Below are 24,890 nucleotides of genomic sequence, written 5' to 3'. Positions count from 1 at the left end.
GGGACACAGCAATTCTTTTTCTTTAAGGAACAAGGCTATAAGTTTCCCTCTCAGCCCAGGCTTGATGGTAATCATTTGATACACAGTCTTGCTTTGCTTTGAGCCTGTAAAAACTACTAATTCATTTGTATTTTATCTAAACTCAACACTTCCCTGAAACCTATAGTATCTACATCTCTGGATTTCTGTGAGGCATCCCATGGTTTCACTGGCATGCATTCTCCTGTTGAAGCAAGATGATAACCCTACCTTTGATGGATATAGGTGCCCCTAGGCTTTGTCTCCAGGAAAAAACATAGTCATAAAGGATTCACCCTTAGAACATGCCCATGGAAAAGAAGAAGCTGCAATCTCAGGAATTTATGTTGGGAAAACTCAGCCCTATGTCCTTAGGCAACCATGCTGATGCTAACTACAGCTTTGGATAGTCTTCCCCAGTGACACATGGGTGATATGTTCCACAATGATTTTCATATTTCTGGTGAATTTTACATTCTTATCTAACAGGGCCTTCATAAATGCACTGAGATCTGAAAAGCGCAAGAAGTATACAGAAAAAAATGCTATTATCCAAAGGAAATGTAAACACTAACTCAAAAAGATATCTGCACCCCATGACAATTGCAGCATTGTTCACAGTAGCCAAGATACAGAAACAACCTAAGTGTCCATGGATGGATGAATGGATAAAGAAGGTGTTGTATATATTGCCAATGGAATACCACTAAGCTGTAAAAAAAGAAGGAAATCTTGCCATTTGTGACAACATGGATGGACTGTGAGGGCATTGTTCTATGTGAAATAAGTCAGACAAAGAATGACAAATACAGTCTTTTCTCACTTATATGTGGAATGTAAAACAAAAAGAAAAATCGAGAACTCAACTCAGAAATACAGAGAACAGACTGATGGATGCCAGAGGTGGGGGGTGGGAGAAATGGTTGAAGAGGGTCAAAAGGCACAAACTTCTAGTTATAAAATAAATAAGTCACAGGGATGTAATGTACAGCATGGTCACTGTAGTTAATAATAATGAATTGTGTATATGAAAGTTGCTAAGAGAGGAGGTCTTAAAATTTGTCCTCATGAGAAAAAAAATACGTAACTATCTGGTAATGGATGTTAACTAGACTTACTAGTGTGATCATTTCACAACATATACAAACATTGAATCATTTTATTGTACACCTGAAACTAACAGAATTTGTCTGTCAATAATATTTATAAAAAATATTATTGGTAGTTTTCTGGAGTTGGAAAATGATTGTGGGAAAATTAACCCTCATCTGTGGGTGAACTTTCAAATGACGATGTATTACTTCTATAGCAATAATTTTAACCAGTAAGAATCGGGATTGCTATCAAACATTGAAAAGGATGGAGACTGCTAACTTACTTCAACTTCTTCAAAGTGCCTTGCCAAAGTGTGGTATTTCTGTAACAATGCTTACCCAAAAGAGACCTAACAACCTAACTCAATGTGTGAATCTATTTCAAAAATGAACTAGGAATAAAATCAACAGCTATAAAGGACATTCATGGAGCAAGTGGGGAAATGTGCATACTGACTAGATACTAAATGATATTATGTAATTATTGTCATTTTTAAATATATGTAAACGGCATTTTGACATATGTGGGAACTTTTGCTTCTTCCTAAGAAAGCATGCTGAGATAATTGGGTTGAAGTGCCATAATGCTTTCTTCTTCCTTTAAAAGGTGAAAGAAATACAGCAAATATATTTATATATTTTTTAAAAACGATTTTTAAGCAGAGTGTATACAGTTGGCCCCCTGTATCCGTGGATGTGCAACCGTGGATTCAGAGGGCTGGCTAAGGGATTTAAGCACCCATGGATTTTGGTATCTGTGGTCGGCTCTGGAACCAATCCCCCGTGATACCAAGTGATGTCTATTTACGCTATCTTTCACATTCAGTTTTTCCCTATGCTTACTTCCCCTGGAAGACACAGTTTTAAGGTCAGGATTGATGAACATGCTCCTCAATGCAAGTCTGCTTGCCACACAGGGAAACAAAGTCATGACAAGGAACATGACCCACTGGTGAGTACACCTAGAGCCTTGGATGGGAAACCCTTTAGAACTTCCTCCAGCATCCTGGCCCAGCCCTCCTCCTCACACCCCATCAGAAACTTCCTCCTGTGGAAAGTCCTCACTGGTCTTGCCTACACAATAGCATCAATAGCTGTCATTTAAAAATTCTCTTCCCTGCTACAAGCCACGGATATTGAAAATATGACATTGAAATGAAGAAATACGGTAGACCATGACTAAATTCTGCTTCTTTCTCCAGTGTTGTATTATAGCACTTATCAAAACTGACGCTGTCTTACAGGGGTTTTTTGCTACAAAGATCTTAAATAACTAAATATGTTATCTACAGATAATTATAATATATATATATAAATGGATGTAAATCTCTCTCAAATGTCATTTAGAGCTAAAGAGAAAGGAATCACGATTAATTCAATTAATTTTCCCTCAGAAAACCCTCCTCTCTGTGCACTGGGCACAGGGCTCTGTCAATTCCCACTGTATGTTTTGCTGGGTTTCAGAGGAGTGGCGAGGGTCTGAGTGACACTGGGAAACCTCACACAAGCCTGAAGTTCTATGGGCTCCTTCAAAACTGGGATCCGCAGACAACAGGGAAAGAGTGTGGAGGACTTGGAGGTCCACTCAGTGCTTCAGCATAAGATCCAAATGGCAAGCTAGATCTTTAACTTTGACATCTCTGGAAAGGAAATCAACTCCCGGCTCTCAAAGCACGGGAGTTATGTAGCCCTGAATGCTGCCTGAGTTACTGAGTAAAGTGAGGCTACAAGTGTTGTCCTTGCTTTCTGTTTCCTAGACTCTGAGGAGACGCATCTAGTCACAAGTTCATCCTCCCATTCTTTCTCTGATGAAGATTAATAGAACACCTATCTTTCTCATCATCAGTCACATTGGCATGATGATAAATTTTAGGAGACTTTTCTCATGAATGTTACCATCTCGTGATAAACTGGGGAGGATCAGGCCCACAATGTCCATCTTCCCTTAGTGCCCAAAGCCCTCCTTGTGCTGTGAAAAACCATGACTGCCTCTAGGAATGTTGGGTTTAAGCAAGCCCTGCTTCATCCCCAGACCTGAATATGTCCAGGTGTGATGGACTTAGATGAACTAGTTCCTAGTTTGGCCTGAGACTGTCCTCAGACTCAGGAAAAACAAAGATAGCAGATTCAAAGCTCTACAGGGCAGGCAAATGAGTGCTGGGAAATCTGTCCCCACAAGTAGACAAGCCTGGCCCCTCACCCCAGCGATGCCACACCTCAACTGAGCACGACAGGAAGAAGTTCCTGGTGACAAAGGCAGGAGAGATTTTTCTGGGAGTTTAAACATCCTAATTTGAGTGTGAGTGACAGCGTGTGCTTTCTGCTCCAAAGGCTATTCCAAAGCCACACCAGGTAAGATGTTCAAGTTAATCCTGTAATTACTAACACTGTAGCCAATAATAAATTCTACTGGTAACTTGAAACCTTTATAAGGTACAAATCTCAGCTTCCTCTCCATTGTCAGCTTGCTGTTAAGCTCGCCAGCCATCAACATGAGGATCATTTATCTCCTCTTTGGATTCCTCTTTGTCTTCCTGTTGCCTGGTCCAGGTAACATGGACCAGGGGAACCGAGGGCAGAACAAATGGAAAGAATAGGACAGAGTCTCTCTCTCTCCTTCTTGCTCTCCTTCTCTGACTCCTTTCTCTTCTTTCTCTCCTTCTCCTTCTCCTTCTCCCTATCTCCATCCCTTCTCCCTCTTCTGTGTTTTACATACATTCTTAGACCAAATAGATTGTATGGATGGCTTATGAGAAGCAAGTACCCTGTCCTTTAATATGAAAGAACTTCAAGAAGCTTACTGCGCAGTTCACAACCTTTTCTCAGAGAACCTGAAGGAGCCAGATAGCTTGTAAATCTCATCTCCTTGATGCTCTACATGCTAAAACTGCTGGATAACAGAGGACAATTCTGTTAGGTGACTCTTCTTTTTTCATAAAAGCAAGAAATTTGATGTTCTTCAAGGACAGAAGTGCAGAATGTCACTGTATAAATATCTATAGTTCAAGGCTTGAGGCTCTGGGTAATGGAGAATCCCAGAGAATAACAAAGCCCAGCCTGCACTTTGGAATCTACCCTTGGAGTTCACCCCTGTGCCTCTGTCTTTGCGGCCAGGAGATCCTCCACAGCACACCCCTGAGAGCCCTACTCTCAGTTCACAGCTGGGAGACAGTCTCTTTTAAAATTGGATGCCTAAAATAAAATAAAATTTTATTTTATCCTTGGCATTATGGATCTAGAATAAAAATAATGAAGGAAGGAAGGAGAGAGGAAGAAAGAAGTGGAGAGAGGGATGGAGAGATGGAGGGAGAGAGGAAATGTGAGGCTGGGACCTGAGATAGCAGTTAATTAGAAATTATATTGAAAACCTTCTTTTTATCAATTTTGTTTACAGCTATATTCCAACACTTAGAACGGTAGCAGCAAGAGAGGGAAGGAGGGAAAATGAATTAGGAAGACAGGACTACAAGGAAGATGAGAAGGCAGAAATGATGATGGAAGGAAACAATGAAGGGGGCTGAAGGATATATGAGGCTGTGAATGCAAATAATCCATAATAAATCTATAAATCAAAATTTGAGTCAGTTTATTATGAGCCAGACCTGAGGAAGCATTTCACAGGTTACATAATTTTAGGTTGTTGTATAAACATTATACACGTGCTTTTACATAACTCATTATACTCACATTGTCTACAATTATAAAAGATTCATTTAAGACATTTACCTGCTTTTTCATGTGCTTTAGCAGATGCAGTTAAAATATATAATCCCATTCTATTTTGAAGGGGAGCCCTTGCCTTAAAGAAACTTCAGTATTTAATAAGGCTATTCCTGTTTGACTGTTGTTGAGGACTTGTTGAGTAAATTTAGTTAGGTCTTCTATACATGATCATGACATCTTCTACCCCAAGGAAGAAACAAATATAGCTTCTAGGTGGCCATACCAGTGGAACACTGAAGGAACCCACCTGGCCTTAAAGAGAAGAAGATTGGCAACTGGTGTTAGCTCAGTGTGAATCCTTCCCTGCTTCCAAGGGAAGCTCAGGGTGCAGTGTTGTTGCCATCCAGACAGTAGCCAAGGCCAGAGATGTGTTGCACATGGTGATTGAGTTCCATTAGGAACCTCCTACTAAATCCCTGGTCCTCGAAAACTGTCTGTTCCAAATCGATCACTTTATTTAACTTTGATAGTATTCTGAAACCTTAAATGGAACAATTATATAATAGGTATACAGTTAAAGCATTACAAAGGTTTAAATGAGGAGATATAAGTTTGGGAATACAGGTCTGCTCTGGAGTTTTGGGAAAGCTGTCTACAACAGATGCCTTCTACCTCTCATCCTTGTTTGGAGATATTTGCATTGGTCACTTGAAGTCAGGTATCGGAAATAGGAGCTGAAACCCACTCAGGCGAAGAAATTTTTCTTTTTTTTTTTAAATGAGAAACGTCAATTCACGAGACTATGCCTTGTGATTTTCCAGCACATGAATTGGTTAAAAGTACCTGGTATGGTCCTTTCCAACAGGGCTGCAGAAAGTCTTTTATTTGATGCCTCTTCCAATAAATAATTCTTCCAGGTTATAGTCCATGTCCTTAAGGTCTTTGTCCCCAAGAAGCTCACTGTGAGAAGAATCAGCTACCAACCTCTCATTTCTTTTAAATGTCTCAATGAGACCTCGCCAGTAATTAAGATACCTCATTTAAGCAAAGTTGGTTCATACATTTCTTCATCTAATTGCATAGGCCATCCAGTTATCATCTCAAAATGGGATAGCCAATATTACCAAAGGGTATAGATCTAAGCTTGAGGAGCACTAGCAGAATAACTTTTGGCCAGGAGAGATTAAATGCTTCTGAAAGCTTTGTCAATTGAGTTTTGATCATGCCATTAGTTAAAATGATGTATTATTGGCCAAACATCACAAATAAATTTAATTATTTTTCCAGTGAAAGGAGTTCCTTGGTCACTGTGTAACTTGGTAGAAATTCCCCAAGCAGGAATTATCCTTTCCAATAATAATTTACCTAAAGCCATTGTTCTTCTGCAAAGAAAGGCTTCAACCCAATATGAGAACATATAGGTCATGATCAAGATATATTTGTATGCTTGAGATGGTGGCATTTGGACAAAGTCCAATTGCCATAACTCAAAGTGTCCCTTAGGAAGGGGAAAGTGGCATTATGATCCATGAAATAGTTTCCCTAGATTATATTTTGTGCATATAGCTTGAGTATAGGCTTTATGAGCAACTGTGGGGAAAAGTTTCCAAACATATTGTTTTCTCCCTTTTGTTGCCACCTTTATTTCTTTTCTTCCCTGGAAATTTCTTGAGCCTATAGAATGAAATGATTTTTGGTTTGGCAGTGTTAATAGAAAGTGGCAGGCATTCTTGAGGCTGGACAGCCTATCCAGCTTGATAATGTCCTTGCTTATCATTTAAGTAAGACACATCTATAAACAGAATTATATTACAGAATGCAGTCATTGTCTTTCCTCTTGTGATGTTGGAAGCAAGGTCAAAATAGTGAATAACATTTACCTACTCAATATAACCTAAGAAGGTTTATCATCATTTACTTGACCATGCTTCCCGTGCAATTTAGCATACCAAACAAACCTAATTAGTATCTCTCTCTTTATAGGAAGAGAGAACAAATTTATTTGAGAAGTCCCAGGGGCCCTCTGACAATTCTCAGAGAAATTTTTCCTTTTTCTTTTTTCCTAAGTCCATAGAAAGACTTCATTTAGGATCTGAATTTGGAGGAACTTGTCAAAAATATCAAAAGGTTTTAAAACATTTGGTCAAACATGATCAAGGGAGTGGTGATCTTGTCACTGGGAAGCAACGGTCGCTGTGAAACAGTGCTTAGTTATCCATTCAATCAAAGTCATAACTGAAACAGTCAAAAACCTTCATAGAGAGGCCTCTGTCTTTTTGAACATAGGAAATTATTTCAACAAAACACAGATTTTCTGTCTTTTAGGTAGACTTACTCGAAGGTAAAGAAAACTCTTTTATAAGCTCTTTCTCCTCTAAAATCAAGAGCAGACTAAAAGTTTAAGAAAACTATCCCTTTTAAGAGAGAAAGCCAAATTCTAATTTTTGTACCAGCTGACTTCTGATATTAAAACTTATTTATACAATTAAATTGATTTTAATCTTAGCCAATTTGACCATGTACAAAACTCCTCATGGTTTTACATCCATCAACCTTCTGTAACTTTTGTTTTACATTTAGAATTTGTGCCTTGCCTTCCTTTTTCCATTCCAATACTTTAGGATGAATTTATCTTTCTTTACAAAACAAACAAAAATATTTCCATTCTTTATAATATCTTTACTGAAAACATACATCTTACTTTCCTTGAATACAAAGATGCTTTCCTTATTAATTTTAGTTGTTTCAATCACATATACTGATTAGAATTTTTAAGCCTTACAGACCTTAACTTTTAGTAAAAACTAAGAAGTAAGTAATTATAAACAGGATGCTTAGTTTTATTTTAACTTATGGAAAAAGGCCTGGAAAGAAAACTCCTATCAGACTCTGAACATCAGCTTCCCGTTTGGCTCAATTTCTGATCATAAATTGCTAAATCCTTTGAAATATCTTATCAGGTTTCAGTCAGGACAAACAGTAACTACCTGGAGTTACTGAACAGTTTCAGTCATCCTTAAAGTAGCAGTTTCCCAGAAAAACTCTCAAGGTCTCATTATCTCTAGGAGTAGATTATGGGGGTTTCTTTAAAGTCAGGATCTAGTATATTTTTTCTTTAAGTACCTTGTATAACTTACTTTTCACTGGCTTTTTTGCAATAAAACTTTCAATGAGGTTATTTTGGAATTTTGAAGTTTTTGCTTTTAAGTGCACTTCTTTAAATGATCTTATCTAACCATAATTTTCATTTTAATGGCCAATGTAATTCCCCTGAGGCTGGTGGCAGCTTGGCAGGACCCTTAGCTGCCTGAGTGCAATCCACATTTCTCTCTGACCCGCAATCGCATTTTGTCTGACCATATTTTGGGACCTCCAATCTGACAATTATTAAGCCAAGCCCTCAGGACATGAAACAAGCTTGCTAAAATATTTGAGAATAAAGAGAATGAAGGAAGGAAGGATAGAGGATGGGAGAGATGGAAAGAGGGGTGGAGAGATGGAGGGAGAGAGAAAATGTGAGGCTGGTAATTGAGATAGCTGTTAATTAGAAATTATATTGAAAACCTTCACTTTATCACTTTTGTTTAGAGCTATATTTCAACACTCAGAGTAGTAGTAGAAGGGAGGGAAGGAGAAGTGAAAATGAGACAGGGCAACAGGAAAATGAAGAAGACGGAAATGACAGAACGAAGCAATGAAGGGAGTGAGGGAATGATGTGTGAGACCCAGAGCACATCTGAGATAATTCTCCGATATTAGAAAAAAATATTACAGAAGGTTTTTTTAACCATTGTTATTTTCCACTGTGTTACTTAGATATTAATTTCTCATTAAATAATTCCTACCCTTTAAGCTGCATTTTATTCTCCCTTCTGACCTGAGATACTTCATTGATTAAATGATTTCAAAAAGAAAACAATAAAAATAGACACCAGCTGTAACCATTGGCCTGTGTGTGGGAACCAACTTAGCACAGTGTTGAGGAGATTTTTTCCCTTGGAGGAGCTGAACTTGCACAGACCCCTCAGCAAATCTCAGTCACTAGGCCACAGAGCACAGCATTCTGGTTCTAGAAATGCAATGCCACACTGGAACCTCTGTGGCCTGTCTTTGCCTGAAAACTGCACGTCTTACTACCTGACAGAATAACCACAGCCTTGAGGAGGAAAGCCCTGAGGATTTGCTCAAGGGGATGCAGTGCATCTTTCTGACTCGGTGCTTTGGTTTCTGACACTCTTTTGTCTTTTTAATTTTCCTTTTAGCTTATATTAAGGCATAGGAAATCTTATTAGGTGCCTTAGGAATGGAGGCTTCTACTTGTTACATAGGTGCCTTTCAGGGATGAAACAAATTGGCACCTGTGGATTCCCTGGGGCAGTATGCTGCAGTAGAAAGTAACAAGAAAGTGGAGAAACTGCTGTGACAGATGTGGAGTCAGAAACTGCTCCCTTCACAAAGACATGTAAAATTTAAACCATTAAACTGCTTTATTCAAAGACAAAGAACCTCATCTTCTGGTCATTGTGGTTGTTGAGCTGTGTTTGATCAAACAGGCTGTTCTCCAAAATCCTTGAGGATGCCCCTTTAAGCTTCCCATGAAGACCATCAGGGCCAACATGATGGGACCCTCTTGTGCCCTTCACGGTTATGGTCACCTGACTTTCTCCAATTATGGCCTGTGGTGTCCTATAAGGTGCACTCTGCTCTTCCTGCCCTCACCAGCCCCCATCACTCATCATTCATGCACCTCCTTCCTCCAGTCCCCACAGGAACACCACGTCCTGCCTTCAGGAAACCATAAGTGATCCTCACAAGGAGGAGCACCTCCTCCTTTTTGTTAGCCACTTCCTCACTTCCTATGGTTTGGGCTTCTTTTTCAGCCCTGCCTTGTGCACATGAGCACAAACTTCCCATTCTCTTTGGGGCTGTAGAACCTCTATGGTGCAGACTCTGTATTACTCATTTATGTCCTGGTCTTTGAGGGGAGACACTGCTTCATAAATTACTATCAGTTGGATGACAAAGCTGAGTTGGATGAAACATTTCTCTCCATGTGGATATAATGCAATGCAAGTACCTGCTGTGGGAAAACAAGTCCTTACTGAAAGCATGATTAGATGAAGACAATATTGCATGGAACACAGGGAGAGAGGACTGAACACCAAAGAAAGAGACCACAGGTGGCCAGGCAACAATGGGGATGCTGCCCTCTACCTGCTGTCTCTTCCTTGGGAGAGTTTGGTAGTTAAATATAGTGTTTGTTGGGGTAGCCTGTATATGGAAGCAGCTCTTTGTCTCTCTACAATAAGTCTTCACTCAAAGTACCTATAATTTACTTCTTGGTAAATCTCTATAGCTCCAAAATAATCCCTTCGGGATTCCTTGAGAATCCAAAGTGAAAAGAGATATAACACCTTGTTTGAATAAAGGTATCTTTATCCAGAAAGAGACACCTGATAATGGGGCCAAGACTAGGATTAGGAGAGCAAAGGACTTGCCTCACTGGCAAAATGTAAAGGCCTGCCAAAAAATTCTGTAATTGAGAAAAATAATACAATGCAATATTTTTAAATTAAAATAAATGGGAAAAAATCCCATAAACAAACAAAAAAATACACATTTTAAACAAGGACAGGATCTGATCCTCTAATTGACAATTCCAATTCACTGGCCTCGCAGTAACCTCAGTCTTGTCTTGATGTAATCATTTACTTTTAATAATGTATGACATTTTTATTAATGATAGACGTATCACCCTCTTGATGCCTAGAAGTATATGTCTTTGACTGTATAGATGAGATGAAGTTTTTCATAGTAAGTGTGTTACTTACTCATTTCTGTGTTCTAGGGGGATGGCATGATTCGTTAGGGAGAAACTGCTCTTCTATTTAAGAAAATATCTTAATGGAAATTTTGGCTTGAAAGGCAAGATACCTGTGTACATCTGCAAAACACAGATGAAAGCAAGTAAGAGCAAAGTAGCTCTACATTTCTAAAAGTAATAAGACTTTTTGCTTTTCCACCTGGAATCAAAGATTAAAAATGAGAGGAGTTTTTGGTCCCAAAAGGAATATGTGTGTCTATAGTATGATAAGACATGGCCTGGAGAGATTAATAACTAAGAATGGCTGGAAATCTTTAACAAGAGTGTGTTGACATAAACAAATAAAACAGCCAGTTATTTCACCAAAAAAATGGATTTATTAGGGAATAGCAGAAGAATTGTAATTTGGGATAAGCAAGCTATAGCAAAAGCCGTAGGCAAGTCCAGCAGACAAAGGAGAGAAATGTTAATTTATAGAGAAAAAGAGAGAGGTGAGAGGGATTGTTTTGAACAAAAGTCCACTGGTTGAAAGTGAGAGATCAGGGTAGTGATGGATCTCATTGGTTGAGGTGCTGGGGTAGTCCATTTCTTTTGGGGAAGCAATGTACATCTCTTCACGTTGGGGTCTGTATCTGACAGTTCCTCCTGTAACTGTGTGTGAAAGCTCCCCCTTCTGGCTGCTCAACCTCATTTTCTTTTTTTTTTCTTTCTTTTTTCTTTTTATTTGAGTATCATTCGTTTATAACATTATAGAAATTGCAGTTGTACATCATTTTATGTTGGCTTCTGTAAGGACTGCATCATGTTCACCACCAAAAGTCTAGTTACTAACCCTCAACCTCATTTTAAATCAGGTTCCCTTTATTCTATTTCACAATTGCATTCAGATTTCCAATTTTATTCTTTGCCACTTCTACATAGTAATCACATATCACTACCTTCAAATGTTGACACAATCTTGATTTGCTCAGTGACTATGTGATTGTGAAATCTTGGGAAATAGGCGAGAGCCTCAGTCATACTTGGTACAAAACTATGAAGCAACAGGGCAACGACCACAGGGAGTGTGGTGGAATTGGCCAGAGAAGGCTATGGAAAAGCCGTAAGTAGGTGGTTAGACAAAATATATTGAACATATGCTCCGTGACTCCTGAAAAGCATCTGAATATTTATCTGAATGTATAAGGGATGGGAGATGGAGTTATTTAATTTGGATGTTAAAAAAAGCAGGATAAACTCAGAATTTGGGGTACTGGCAGACTGCTTTCCAACCAAGTCAACCTGCCTCTCACTCTAACTCTTTAAACCTACTAACTTATGACTTAAAAGAAGAAAATCACACCTATCCTGTTGTACTGAAGTATGATGAGAAAAAAAGAGACAGTATGCTAAACACTGCAGCTAGTTCATTTTGTTTATTGAGTTAAACTGGCTAACTCTTACAAAATTAGCACATAATGTTTTTTCAACTATGTCTAAACAAATGATGAGATTCTCCAAGGAACAGGGTTTTTCTGTGATAAGTCTTGGTATAGTTTTCTTTGTCTATATCCTGTTTGTACTTTGCAGAGCTTTTTGGTTACATGGGCTAGCGTATTTCATTGGTTTTAGAACGTCTTCAGCCATTATTCCTTCAAGAATTCTTGCTGTCTGTCTTCTGTCTTCTCTCCTCCTTGGAATAGAATTGCATATAAATGATATCTCTTCACCAAGCCCTTACATGTATTTTAGGCTAGTTTCTGTGTTTTCCATTGTTTTATTTCTCTGTGCTTTGATCTGGAAATTTTCTGTTGATCTGTATTCTAATCCTCAGCTCTCCTCCTGCTATAGCCAATCTACTGTTAAAACCATTGATTGTGATTTTTATTTCAGATATTGTATTTTAAGTTCTAGAGGTACCATTTGATATTTTTTAATTCCTCAAGAGGACCTATACAAAAATGGATATTGTCAGCTACTTTGCATAAATCTCCACCCTCTTGGGATTATAGGATTTTTCTTCCCAACATCTGCCACTTGGGGAATCTAAGACAGAGGCATAGTTGCTTTAAAGAGAATTGCAAGAGAAACACTTGATCACAGAAAGATAATGACAAACAACTGAAGAAATACTGTAAAGATCTAACTATAGGACAATTTGGGGTGGTGACACATCAAGACACGTGAGCACTTCTTTTAAAAAAGACTTGTGGAGACATCAGTAACATGGCTAGTGAACTGTTCCCTTTGTCTCTCCCCTTTTTGAACTACAATTAAGTGGATGTTCATTGGCCAACAGAGGAAGCCCACACAGCACAACAGGATGCCTGAGAGATATACACAGCTATACATCTGAGGAGGGATTGACTGGCCCTCCAGGAAGTTGTGGAGATAGGTGAGCACTCCTTCCGCTCCCCCAGCAGCCCTGTGTACATGCACAAACACTTTCCAGCCTGGCATGAGTGCCCTGGAAGTGGGAACGTGCCCCAGGGTGACCGTAGAAAGAGGCAATGGTGGCCCTTAGCCTGCTCGTGACTGCTTTCCTGGCAGGGGATGCCCACTATGCCCTGCAGCCCAAAGGAGTGGCTCTGGCTTAGTCCCTGTGAGGAAGCCTTGCCCACCAAGCACAGCCCATACAAGCACCTGAATTCTCTCCAGGCTGACACAAGCATCCAGAGTAACCCCACAACTTCCAGCAGACTATATGGGACCAAAAACTCTGCTTCTGCATCCCCCGAGGTGTAGCAGGTAGAATCTGCAACCTAATACTATCACAAGTGCCTTGACAAAAGATTAGTTCATTAAACACCCTGAGAAACTGCAGCAACAATTCAGACCAGAAGGAAAATGACAATATCCGGAAACGCATCCCGAAGGCAGAGAAATTTACACTATAAATGACAGAGAATTCAAAATAGCCATCATAAAGAAACTCAACGAGTTACAAGAGAAAACATAAAGACAGTTCAATGAGTTCAGGAATAAAATGAATCTTTTCACCCAAAATATTGAAACTATAAAATAAAAATCAAACATAAATTCTGGATATGAATAACAAAATTAATGAAATAAAAAATATTCTAGAATCCTTAAAGAATAGAGCTCATGCTATGGAGGAAAGAATTAGTCATTTACAGGAAAAAAATATGGAAATGCTACAGGTGGAGGAGGAGACAGAATTAAGATTTTTAAAAAAAGACAGAATTCTTCAACAAATATCTGACTCAATAAGGAGAAGCAACATAAGGATTATAGGTATTCCAGAGGGACAAGACAGGGAGAAAGGAGCAGAGAGCTTGTTCAAAGAAACAATAGCTGAAAGCTTCCCAGACCTGGAGAAGGAACCAGATTTACAAATGCATGAAGCTAATAGAAAACCTAATTACATCAATGCTAAAAGACTTTCTTGAAGGCATATATTAGTAAATCCGGCAAACATGAAGGACAAAGAAAATATATTAAGGGCAGCAAGGTAGAAGAAAATAATCTACAATTGAACCCCAATCAGGCTTTCAGTGGATTTCTCAGGAGAAACCCTATAGGCCAGGAGAGAATGGAATGATATATTCAAAATACTGAAAGACAAAAACTTTCAGCCAAGAATACTCTATCCAGTGAAACTTTCCTTCAGATACAATGGAGAAATAAAAGCTTTCCCAGATAAACAAATAGGTGAAGTGATTTCATTGCCAATAGACTTCCCATATAAGAAATAATTAAAGATACCTTCACACCAGAAAAAAAAGGCAAAGATCCACAAAGCTTTGAGAAATGAGAAAATAGACAGACAAAATCATAAAACTGTAGCTCTCTGTCAGAACAGGGAACTTAAAAGATAAAGGGCAGGAAAGCATCATAAGTATAAACACTTCAACTTAGTCACAAACTCACAACATTAAAAATAGAATAATTTGTAACAACAATAACTCAGAAGGGGAAGAGGAAGGGGATGCAACCTGCTTAGGTTAATGGAGAAAAGAGGCTCTTAGAAAATGGACTCTTTCATCTACGAGATCTTGTATACAAACCTCACAGTAACTCCTAAACAAAAAATCGGAGCAGAGCCACAATTCATAAAAAGAGAGAAAACTGAGAAAACTCCCTCAGAAAACCACCAGAATGAAATGATAGTCAGAAATATAAAGGAAGAGAAACAGTGGAATCATAGATCAAGCAGACAACAAGAGATAAAATGATAATATTAAGCCCTCCTATATCAATAATCACTCTAAATGTATTTGGATTGAATTTTCCAATCAAAAGACACAGTGTAACTGGATGGATTAAAAAAACAAGACCCAACAATGTGCTGCCTCCAGGAAACACATCTCAGCTCTAAATACAAACATAGGCTTAAAGTGAAGGCATGGAAGACAATACTCCAAGCTAATGGTAAAGAATAGAAAGCAGGTGTTGTCATATTTATATCAGACAAAGCAGACTTAAAGTTAAAAATGGCAATGAGAGACAAAGAGGGGCGGTATATAACAATAACAGAGACATTTCACCAAGAGGACATAGCATTTATTAATATATATGCACCTAACACGGGGCACCAAAATACATACAGCAACTATTAACAAACCTAAAAGGAGACATTAACAGCAACACAATAATAGTAGGGGACCTCAACACCCCATTTACATCAATGAATAGATCATCCAGACAAAAAGTCAACAAGGAAATAGTAGATTTAAATGAAACACTTGATCAGATAGACTTAACAGATATATACAGAGCATTCCGTCAAAAAACAGCAGAATACACATTCTTTTCAAGTGTACACAGATCATTCTCAAACATAGACAACATGTTGAGAAAGAAGGCAAGTCTCAATAAACTTCACAAGATTGAAATCATCTTAAGCATCTTTTCTGACCAGAACGCTGTGAAACTAGAAATCAACTACAAGAAAAAAACTGGCAAAGTCAGAAATATGTGGAGACTAAACAACATGCTACTGAACAACAACTGGATCAATGAAGAAATCAAAGGAGAAATTAAAAAATACGTGGATACAAATGAATATGAAAATACAACATACCAATTCATATGGGATGCAGCAAAAGCAATCAAAAGAGGGAAATTCATAGCAATACAGGCCCACCTCAACAAACAAGAAAAATCCCAAATAATTAATCTTAAACAGCACCTAACAGAACTGGAAAAAGAAGAACAAACAAGCTCAAAGTCAGCAAAAGGAGGGAAATAGAAATCAGACCAGAAATTAATGAAATAGAGACTAAAAAAACAGTAGAAAGGATTAACAAAACTAAGAGCTGGTTCTTTGAGAAGATAAACAAAATTGACAAACCATTAGCCAGACTCACCAAGAAAAAAAGAGAGAAGGCTCAAATAAATAAAATTAGAAATGAAAGAGGAGAAATTACAACAGATACTGCAGAAATACAAAGGATTATAAGAGAATACTATGAAAAACTATATGTCCACATATTGGAAAACCTAGAAGAAATAGATAAATTCTTAGACTCATACAACCTCCCAAAACTGAATAAATAGAGAAACTGAATAGACCAATCACAAGTAAAGAGATTGAAACAGTAATCAAAAACCTCCCAAAAAACAAAAGTAGAAGACCAGATGGCTTCTCTGGAGAATTTTACCAAACATTCAAAGAAAATTTAATACTTATCCTTCTCAAACTATTCCAGGAAATTGAAGAAGATGGAATGCTTTCTAACTCATTCTATGAGGCCAACATAACCCTGATAGCAAAACCAGATAAGGATAATACAAAGAAGGAAAATTACAGACCAACATCGCTGATGAATATGAATGTAAAAATCCTCAACAAAATATTGGCAAACTGAATACAGCAAGACATTAAAAGGATCATGCACCACGATCAAGTGGGATTTATACCAGAGACACAAAACTGGTTCAACATCTGCAAATCAACCAATGTGATACACCACATTAACAAAATGAGGAATAAGAATCACACAATCATCTCAATAGATACAGAGAAAGCATTTGACAAGAACCAACATCGCTTTATGATAAAAACCCTCAATAAAATGAGTATAGCAGGAAAGTACTTCAACATAATAAAGGCCATATATGACAAACCCACAGCCAACATCATACTCAATGGTGAAAAACTGAATGCTATCCGTTGAGAACAGGAACAACACAAGGGTGCCCACTCTCACCACTCCTATTCAACACAGTACTGGAGATTTTGTCCAGAGCATTGGGCAAGAAAAAGAAATACAAGGAATCAAACTGGAAAGGAAGAAATGAAACTCTCGCTGTTTTCAGATGACATGATTCTATATATAGAAAACCCTAAAGAATCCATCAGAAAACTATTAGAAATAATCAACAACTACAGCAAAGTTGCAGGGTACAAAATCAACTTACAAAAATCAGTTGCATTTCCATAAACTAACAACGAACTAGCAGAAAGAGAAATCAAGTATACAATCCCATTTACAGTCACAACAAAAGGAATAAAGTAGCTACGGATAAACTTAACCAAAGAGGTGAAAGACCTAAACACTGATAACTCTAAGACATTCAAATTGAAAAAGACATAAAGAAATGGAAAGATATTCCATACTGATGGGTCAGAAGAATCAACATAGTTAAAACGTGCGTACTACCTAAAGCTAGCTACAGATTCATTGCAATCCCTATTAGAATCCCAATGACTTTCGTCATGGAAAAAGAACAAAGAATCCTAAAATTTATATGGAAGAAAAGACCCTGAACAGCCAAACCAATCCTGAGAAAAAAGAACAAAGCTGGAGACATCACAATCCCTGACTTCAAAATATACTACAAAGCTATGGTAAGCAAAACATCATGGTACTGGCACAAAAACAGACACACAGATCAATGGAACAGAATTGAAAGCCCAGAAATAAGACCACACATCTATGGACTGTTAATCTTAGACAAAGAAGTCAAGAACATGCAATGAGAAAGGAAATCCTCTTCAATAAATGGTGCTGGGAAAACTGGACAGCCACAGGCAAAAGAATGAATGTAGACCATTATATTCCACTATACACAAAAATTAACTCAAAATTGATGAAAGACTTGAATGTCAGACTTGAAACCATAAAACTCTTATAAAAAAATATAGGCAGTACACTATTTGACATTGGTCTTAGCAGCATCTTTTCAAATACCATGTCTACTCCAGCAAGGGAAACAAAAGAAAAAGTTAACCAATAGGATTACATCAGACTAAAAAGCTTTCACAAAGCACTGGAAACTATGAACAAAATGAAAAGACAATCCACCAACTGGGAGAAAATATTTGTAAATCATTTATCAAGCAAGGGGTTGATCTCCAAAATATACAAAAAACTCATACAACTGAACGGCAAAAGCACAAATAACCCAATCAAAAATGGACAGAGGATATGAACAGATATTTTTCCAAAAAGGTATACAGATGGCTAACAGACACATGAAACAATTTTCAACATCACTAATTATTAGGGAAATCCAAATCAAATCTACAATGAGATATCACCTTACACTGGTCTGAATAGCTATAATTACCAAGACAAAAAACAACAAATGTTGGAGAGGATGTGGAGAAAAGGGAACCCTCCCACACTGCTGGTGGGAATGCAAACTGGGGTAGCCACTATGGAAAACAGTATGGAGATTTCTCAAAGAATAAAAAATAGAAATACCGTATGCTCCAGCTCTCCCACTACTGGGTATTTATCCAAGGAACTTGAAATCAATGATCCAAAGAGGCTTATGCACCCCTATGTTCACTGCAGCATTATTCACAATAACCAAGACATGGAAGCAAACCAAGTGCCCTTCTAAAGATGAATAGATAAAGAAGTTGTGGTATATATATGCAATGGAATACTACACAGTCATAGAAAAAACAAAATTGTCCCATTTACAACAACATGGATGGACCTTGAGGGTATGATGTTAAGTGAAATAAGCCAGACAGAGAAAGAAAAATACTGCACGATTTCATTCATATGTGGAAGATAACAAACACGGATAAAGGGAACAGATTAGTTGTTACCAGAGGGAAGGGGATTGCGGGGAGGAGTGAGAGGGGTAAAGGGGCACATATGTACAGTGACAGACAAAAATTACACTACTAGTGGTGAGCATGATGAAGTCTATTCAGAAATTGATACATACTAATGTACACTCGGAAATTACACAATGTTGTAAATCATTGAGATCTCAATAAATTTACTGGGAAAAAAGCCTTGATTTAAAAATAAATAAATAAAAAAAGACCTGTGATATAAACGTAAATGTGTTTTCTTTTTTTATATTTGTTCTCAGAGATGGGCAACTTAGAATAAACATGTGTATGTTTTTATTAATGCTAAATCACGAGGGTTGACAGACTTTATAAGTAAAAATACAGGATACCCGGTCAAATATGAATTTCTGATAAAAAATCACTAATTGATTTTGGCTTAATATATCCTATAAAATGTTTAGGATGTACATATTCTATTAGATTATTCACGTTTTTTCCGAAATTTATGTCTCACTAGACATTCTCTATTTTCTCTGACAACCCTGTAAAGCATTGTAATGTTTCTTGTTAAAGACAGTGTTTTGACCAAAGTATTTATTTATTACATAATTGATTTTTATTATATTCTAAGTGTTGTAGGCAGAATAATGGTCCCCCCAACAAGTCCATGTCCTAACCCCTGGAATCTGTGAATATGTTATCTTATATAGTGCAATAGACTAAATGTTTTTACCCCCACCCCCTTGAAATTCACATCTTGAAAACCTACAGCCCAATGTGATAGAGTTAGGAGGTAGTGCCTTTGGGAGGTGAGGCTGGAGCCATCATGAATGAGATTAGTGCCTTCTAAAAAGGACCCTAGAATGCTAGCTTGTGCCTTCTCTCATGTGGGATTACAGTGAGAAGATGGCAGTCCATAAGGAAGCAGAGTCTCACAAGACACCTGATCCTCTAGTGTCTTGATTTTAGAATTCACAGCCTCCAGAGCTCCTCAACTGAACTTAAAATAGAAAGATTATCTCACTGGGCCCAATGTGGAAGTAACTTTACATGTGGAAGAGGGAGGCAGAACAGTCAGTGTTAGAGTGATATGATGTGAGACAGACTCAACCAGCCACTGCTGGCTTGGAAGGTGGAGAAAGGGGCCATAAGCCAAGGAATATGGGCAGCTTTTAAAGGTTGAAAAGGGAAAAAGACAGATTATCCCTTAGATCTTCCAGAAGGAACACAGTCCTGCCAACACATTGATATTAGCCCAGTGAGATGACTTTTGGAATTATCATCCTCAGAACCGAAAGAAAATAAATGTGTTTTTTTTTTTTTTTTTGAAGACACTGTGATTGTGGCAATTTGTTATAGCAGCAATAGGAAACTACTGTGCTGGTAGTTTAAAATCAAACACTGAGCTTAAAATGTTTTTAAAAATGATCAAAACTGTCAACATTTTACTTAAATTTACATATCTTTTTTCCTAGAAATGCTGAGGGTAGATATGTCAACTTTCCCTCCCTTAGTGGGGACCCTGAGATCCCTATTACAAGAGGGATCCATTTAGTTCAGATTTGTAGTTTGGATTTATTGTGAACAGGTCCAGCCTTGGGTGGAGGTGGAGGGCTTGCTGTCTGTGTTCTATGATTTCACATCTCCAGGAAGATCCCTACCTCAAAAAGCATTTCCTCATAGAGTAGACAAGGAAATAAATTGATACCATTGAAGGTTTCTTCTTGTGATTCAAGGTTCAAGTCTTTATTATTCCATCACATATCACCATAGGGACTGTCTTAAGAAAAACAAAGCAAGCTGTAGCCACAGAAACCAATGAGTTGCCTTCAACGCCTTCAAGTGTCACCTGAGTTTTGGACATGAATGATCATAAACTATGAATAACTTGATGTCACAAAGGTACATACCTAGAATCCTGGAAGTGTCACAGACTCTAAGAGAGTGACAACCGATTCAGTTATTTTAGCCCAACATTCTCTTTCTCTGAAGACAAGAAATGAGAATTCATCTCAACTCATCATCTCTATAGTATTTAGTTAATGGTAATTTTAAGAGGTTGTTCACATGGATTTTAATATTACATTAAAATTCAAGCATTATGTGGTCATTTAATTTCTGAAAGTGACCCACATTTTCTCTCTTCTCTCAGCGCCAAAAATTAAGCTATTCTGTTCTATCCAAACTCCAAGAGCACCTATGGAGAGTCTTGGTCTGACCAAGTCCAGATTCATGTCCAGGCTTGGATATGACCCAAGCATATTGAATTGAAAACCATTTTGGCCTCTTTCTGTTTCCTGTCTCTTTGGGGAAGGCAAAAAACAGGAAGCATAAGAGTACCAAAATTGGCAAAGATTAAACCTAGGCTACATGTTGTAACATTTCTACCAAATGGAGACCCCATCCATATCCATGACCAGAAGGAAATCATTTGTGGACAAGTTTTCTCTACCCCAAATGGAAGCAGGATCAATTTCTGAGCCATATGCCCCTAAGCTCAGTGTTAAATGTTCTAAGAGCAAGTTGTGAGAGCCAGGAGGAAAGATGATACATTTTCATCATTATGTAATTTTACTAGAATTGAAAACACCACTTCTTCAAGTAACCATGTTGCCTTAATCTTCATCAAAGTTGAAAAAAAACCCACCTTGCTCTTCATCCTTGGCTAGTCCCTGAGTCCGTAAGCCATCAGCTATGAGGCTCCATTATCGTTTCTTCACATCGCCATTTTTATTCTCGTTCCTGCTCCAGGTAGGATGGATCTGAGAAAAAGAGGCTTGAAATAATTTGAGGATAAACTGAGTTTTCTTACTCATTCTTTCTCGAGACTAAATAAATTATTTGAACTGCTCATAAAATAAAGCACCTTCTCTTTAACGTTAAAGGTATAGACATTAAAGGACTTTTCAGACTTTTGGTTTTTCTTAACCTAATTTAACAAACTGTTAAAATTATACTGCTTTTTCACGGCAAGAGACTGCAATATCTATGCGTGAAGCATAAGTTAAGAGCCATTCTAAATAGGAATAGGACAATTAATTTTATTCCAAGAATAAAAATTTAGGAAATGCTTTTATAATTATATCCGTTTATAATTAAACGGTGGAGAATATGGCCACCTAGAGAAACACATAATATGACTAAGGCTCCCATCCTGCATTTTGGAAACCTTTGCCGTATAAGTCCCTGTAGTCTCTTCTCACTGGAAATTATCTGGAGTATATTGTTCTCTCTTGGGTTTGCAGGTGAACTTGAGCTTCATTTATTTGGTTGCCTTCCTTTATTTTGTCCTGGCATTTACAGTAATTGTAGTAAAAAAAGAAAAAGAAAAAGAAAAAAAGGAGAAGGAACTGAAAAAGAGATAAAAAAAAAAGGAAGGATGGAAGGGGTGGGAGGGAAGAAGAGAGAGAAGGAACTTGAGAAAACTGCAAAATAAGAAATATTGTTGTAAATCTCTTGTTCCTATAACTGTATTATTGAGCTCATGTGTTAGCACACAGATGGTTAAATGTTGATAAAACAGTAAGGGTTTCTTCCCCTCTAAGCTCAAAATTAACCAGATGTTTTGGGAAAAAGTACAAACAAATGGACTCCTATTCACCTTTTCTGAATGGAGATCTGCCGACCTGTGTTTGGTAACTGCTGACTTTCAGCAGCCTCTAGTTGACATTCTTGCAGTGGGGACAGATGTTCAGGAAACCTTTGACAAGCTTCTATGTGAACTCACCTAGTGGCCCAAGTCAGTCACACACAAATCAGAAGATTTAGCAATCTGTTTCTTCAAGAGTAAGTATCTGGACCCCTAGACAGAAAATTTTCTACAAGAAATCAAATACCATGTCAAAATCATCCAGATCACGTAGCCCCCTCCTTGGAAAAGAAGCTCTTCCCCCAAGGTTTACAAAGAAGGATAACGACTCATGTTTTGAGTCCTCCTGAAATGGTGCTGGAACTTCTCTTGTGCTCTTTTTTCTTTCCAGTCTTCTCCAGAAGAGTCCTATTTCCTTTATCTTGCATTAGGAGCAGGGGCTTTTGTTTTACATTCAGGTGCCCTCCTAAGTGGGAAGAGACTGGCAGGTGTCTCCTACCCACACAAAAAAGCTGCAGAAGAGGGAAATAGCAACAAAGAAAGCCAGCTGCTGAGGGAGCAGCTGTTCCCCTAAGAAATATTTATGAAATATAAACCCAATTATATCACTTTGTTCCAAATCAGAGAACTTGACCTCTTGTAATTCTGGCTATCATGTGGTGTTTCACTCAGGGCAGTCAAGGAGATCCCTAACGATTTCTCATTTACCTCTTAGTTAAGTACTCCTGATGCTAGCATTCAACAGCTCCATAGCGCACCACAACTTACTTTGTGGGGTTACCATTTAAGCTCCAGACAAACTGGAACCCTGTTTTCCCATACATGCCCTCTTTTCCTTTCATCTATGCATTGCTCTTGCTATTCCAGCTGCTTCACATGTCACCTCCTACAGCCAACTAGGTCACTACAAATCTGACCCATCCATCAAGACCCAGCTCAGATCCCTTGACCTTCATGAAACCATTCCCAACACACCAAGGAATAAATTCTCTCCACTCTCTGAGCATCACATGGTTCTGCTCCTTTTAATGGATGCCTCTTACTTGACCTTGATTATGTTCCTGTGTTTGTTTTAGATATTCCATTTAGCTTCAAGGACTTCGTAGACAAGGGTCTTTTTTATTTCAAGGAATTTCCATAGAATTATGTGAAATTGAATTGGACAAATTCCAGTATAATTGTTTAGTTTTTTTTTTTTTCTGAATACAGATATAGTATAACTCAAATAAATGTTGGGAGGAAACATCGTAATGAAGATACAATTAAATAAAAATATTCCCTGGGACTGAGGAAGAGGGCAACAGAGCTCACGAGGAAAGAGAGAAGAGAATGGACATTGGTCTCTCTCACTTGAGGGAATTTAACTGTAACAAGATCCACATCTATGCAATTTTTATGTATTGGCCGTATATTTTTACACAGCTCTTTAATATATATTTTACTAATATAATGTAATATGATATAGTATGATATGATATGATATGATATATGATATGATGTATTATATTCCAACACAATTAGACTAGAAACACCTTGCCTACGTCGACGTATGTAATCAAAGGGTTGCTCTCCTGTTGCCCGGGCAGCAAGTGTCCTTCATTGGTCAGCTGAGAGAAAATACAGCACAGAAAACAGGGGAATTACTTTTTATCATCAGATAGATTTGCGTTGGAAGAAGCTTAGATACTCAGTGAAATTAGATGAAGATTTTACTCTAAAACTTATTACCTCACCTGCATATGGAATAATAATGTCTCTATAATGGGTCAAAAGGAAAAAAATAATGCTGAAAAGTAAATAGAATATAAAATTCCGATCCTCAGTCACACCAGCCACAATTCAGGTGCTCCATAGACACGTGTGGTCAATGGCTACCATAGTGGACATCACAGATTTCCATCATTGCAGAAAGTCCTATGGATAGCACTGATCCCACTGATCTCATTGCAATATTCCCCCAATGAGACAACATAATGGGACAGAGTTACATATCGTAAAGACGATGGAAACTTTGTGCTGTTTTTGAGAAAGGCCTGCATTGTGGCCTTAAATATTTATACTTAAGTAGCAGCTTACTTTCCCTATTTGGTGTAGAGTATCCTAGAATAAATGGTTTTGATTCTCTAAGCAACATCACTCCATTTTTTTATGACCTTCTGTCGGTTTCGTTGTTGCTATTAGGGTATTTATTTCTTAAACTCTGCAGTGTTATTTTACTACTTAAAAACTGTATGCTGTGAGCATAAAGGTTACAGCACCAAAGATCCAAAACCTACATTTGTTTAATGAGCCATATACAAAATAATGAATAACTGCCAACATTGTTGAAGATTGTACACATTTTTATATTTATTCACACAAAAGCTCATGGTACATCTGCCAACTTCCCCTCCCTCAGAGTGTCCCTGGGCTCAATGTCTTGTGAAAGGCTCTCATTTCAAGAGTGCACTATGAGGTTTATTTGGCAAAGATCGGCCCTTATGCTGAGGTGCCGGGCGTGCTATCCATGGTCTGTGGTTTCATGGGTTCCACGAAGACGCTGGCCCAAATATGCACCTCCCATCACATTTGAAAGGGAGTAAAATGTCACCACTGGAATTATATTCCTGTTGCCCAAGACTTCATTGTCTGATGGGGTCACATTGAGTTTTACCAATCTCTTCCTCATCCACATGAGAAATTATTTTGTGATAGCTTGAAAGAGATCTTACAGTTCATATT

General features: G+C 37.9%; 1 protein-coding gene across 1 annotated transcript; it reads left to right on the top strand.

Annotated features, from left to right (window-relative positions):
• Window positions 1-3,604: 3,604 nt before the first annotated feature.
• LOC147913295 (defensin beta 4A-like) lies at window positions 3,605-9,173 on the top strand. Its single transcript, XM_087418236.1, has 3 exons — window positions 3,605-3,662; window positions 7,841-7,855; window positions 9,049-9,173. The coding sequence occupies exons 1-3, from the start codon at window positions 3,605-3,607 to the stop codon at window positions 9,171-9,173; spliced, it is 198 nt and encodes a 65-aa protein (XP_087274362.1).
• Window positions 9,174-24,890: the final 15,717 nt, after the last annotated feature.

The sequence above is a fragment of the Ceratotherium simum genome, chromosome 28 (genome assembly GCF_057802395.1).
Source record: "Ceratotherium simum simum isolate JZ-2026a chromosome 28, ASM5780239v1, whole genome shotgun sequence".
Classification (NCBI taxonomy): Eukaryota; Metazoa; Chordata; class Mammalia; order Perissodactyla; family Rhinocerotidae; genus Ceratotherium; species Ceratotherium simum.
Note: the sequence above shows the minus strand (reverse complement) of the source record. Positions and strands in the feature narration are given on the sequence as shown.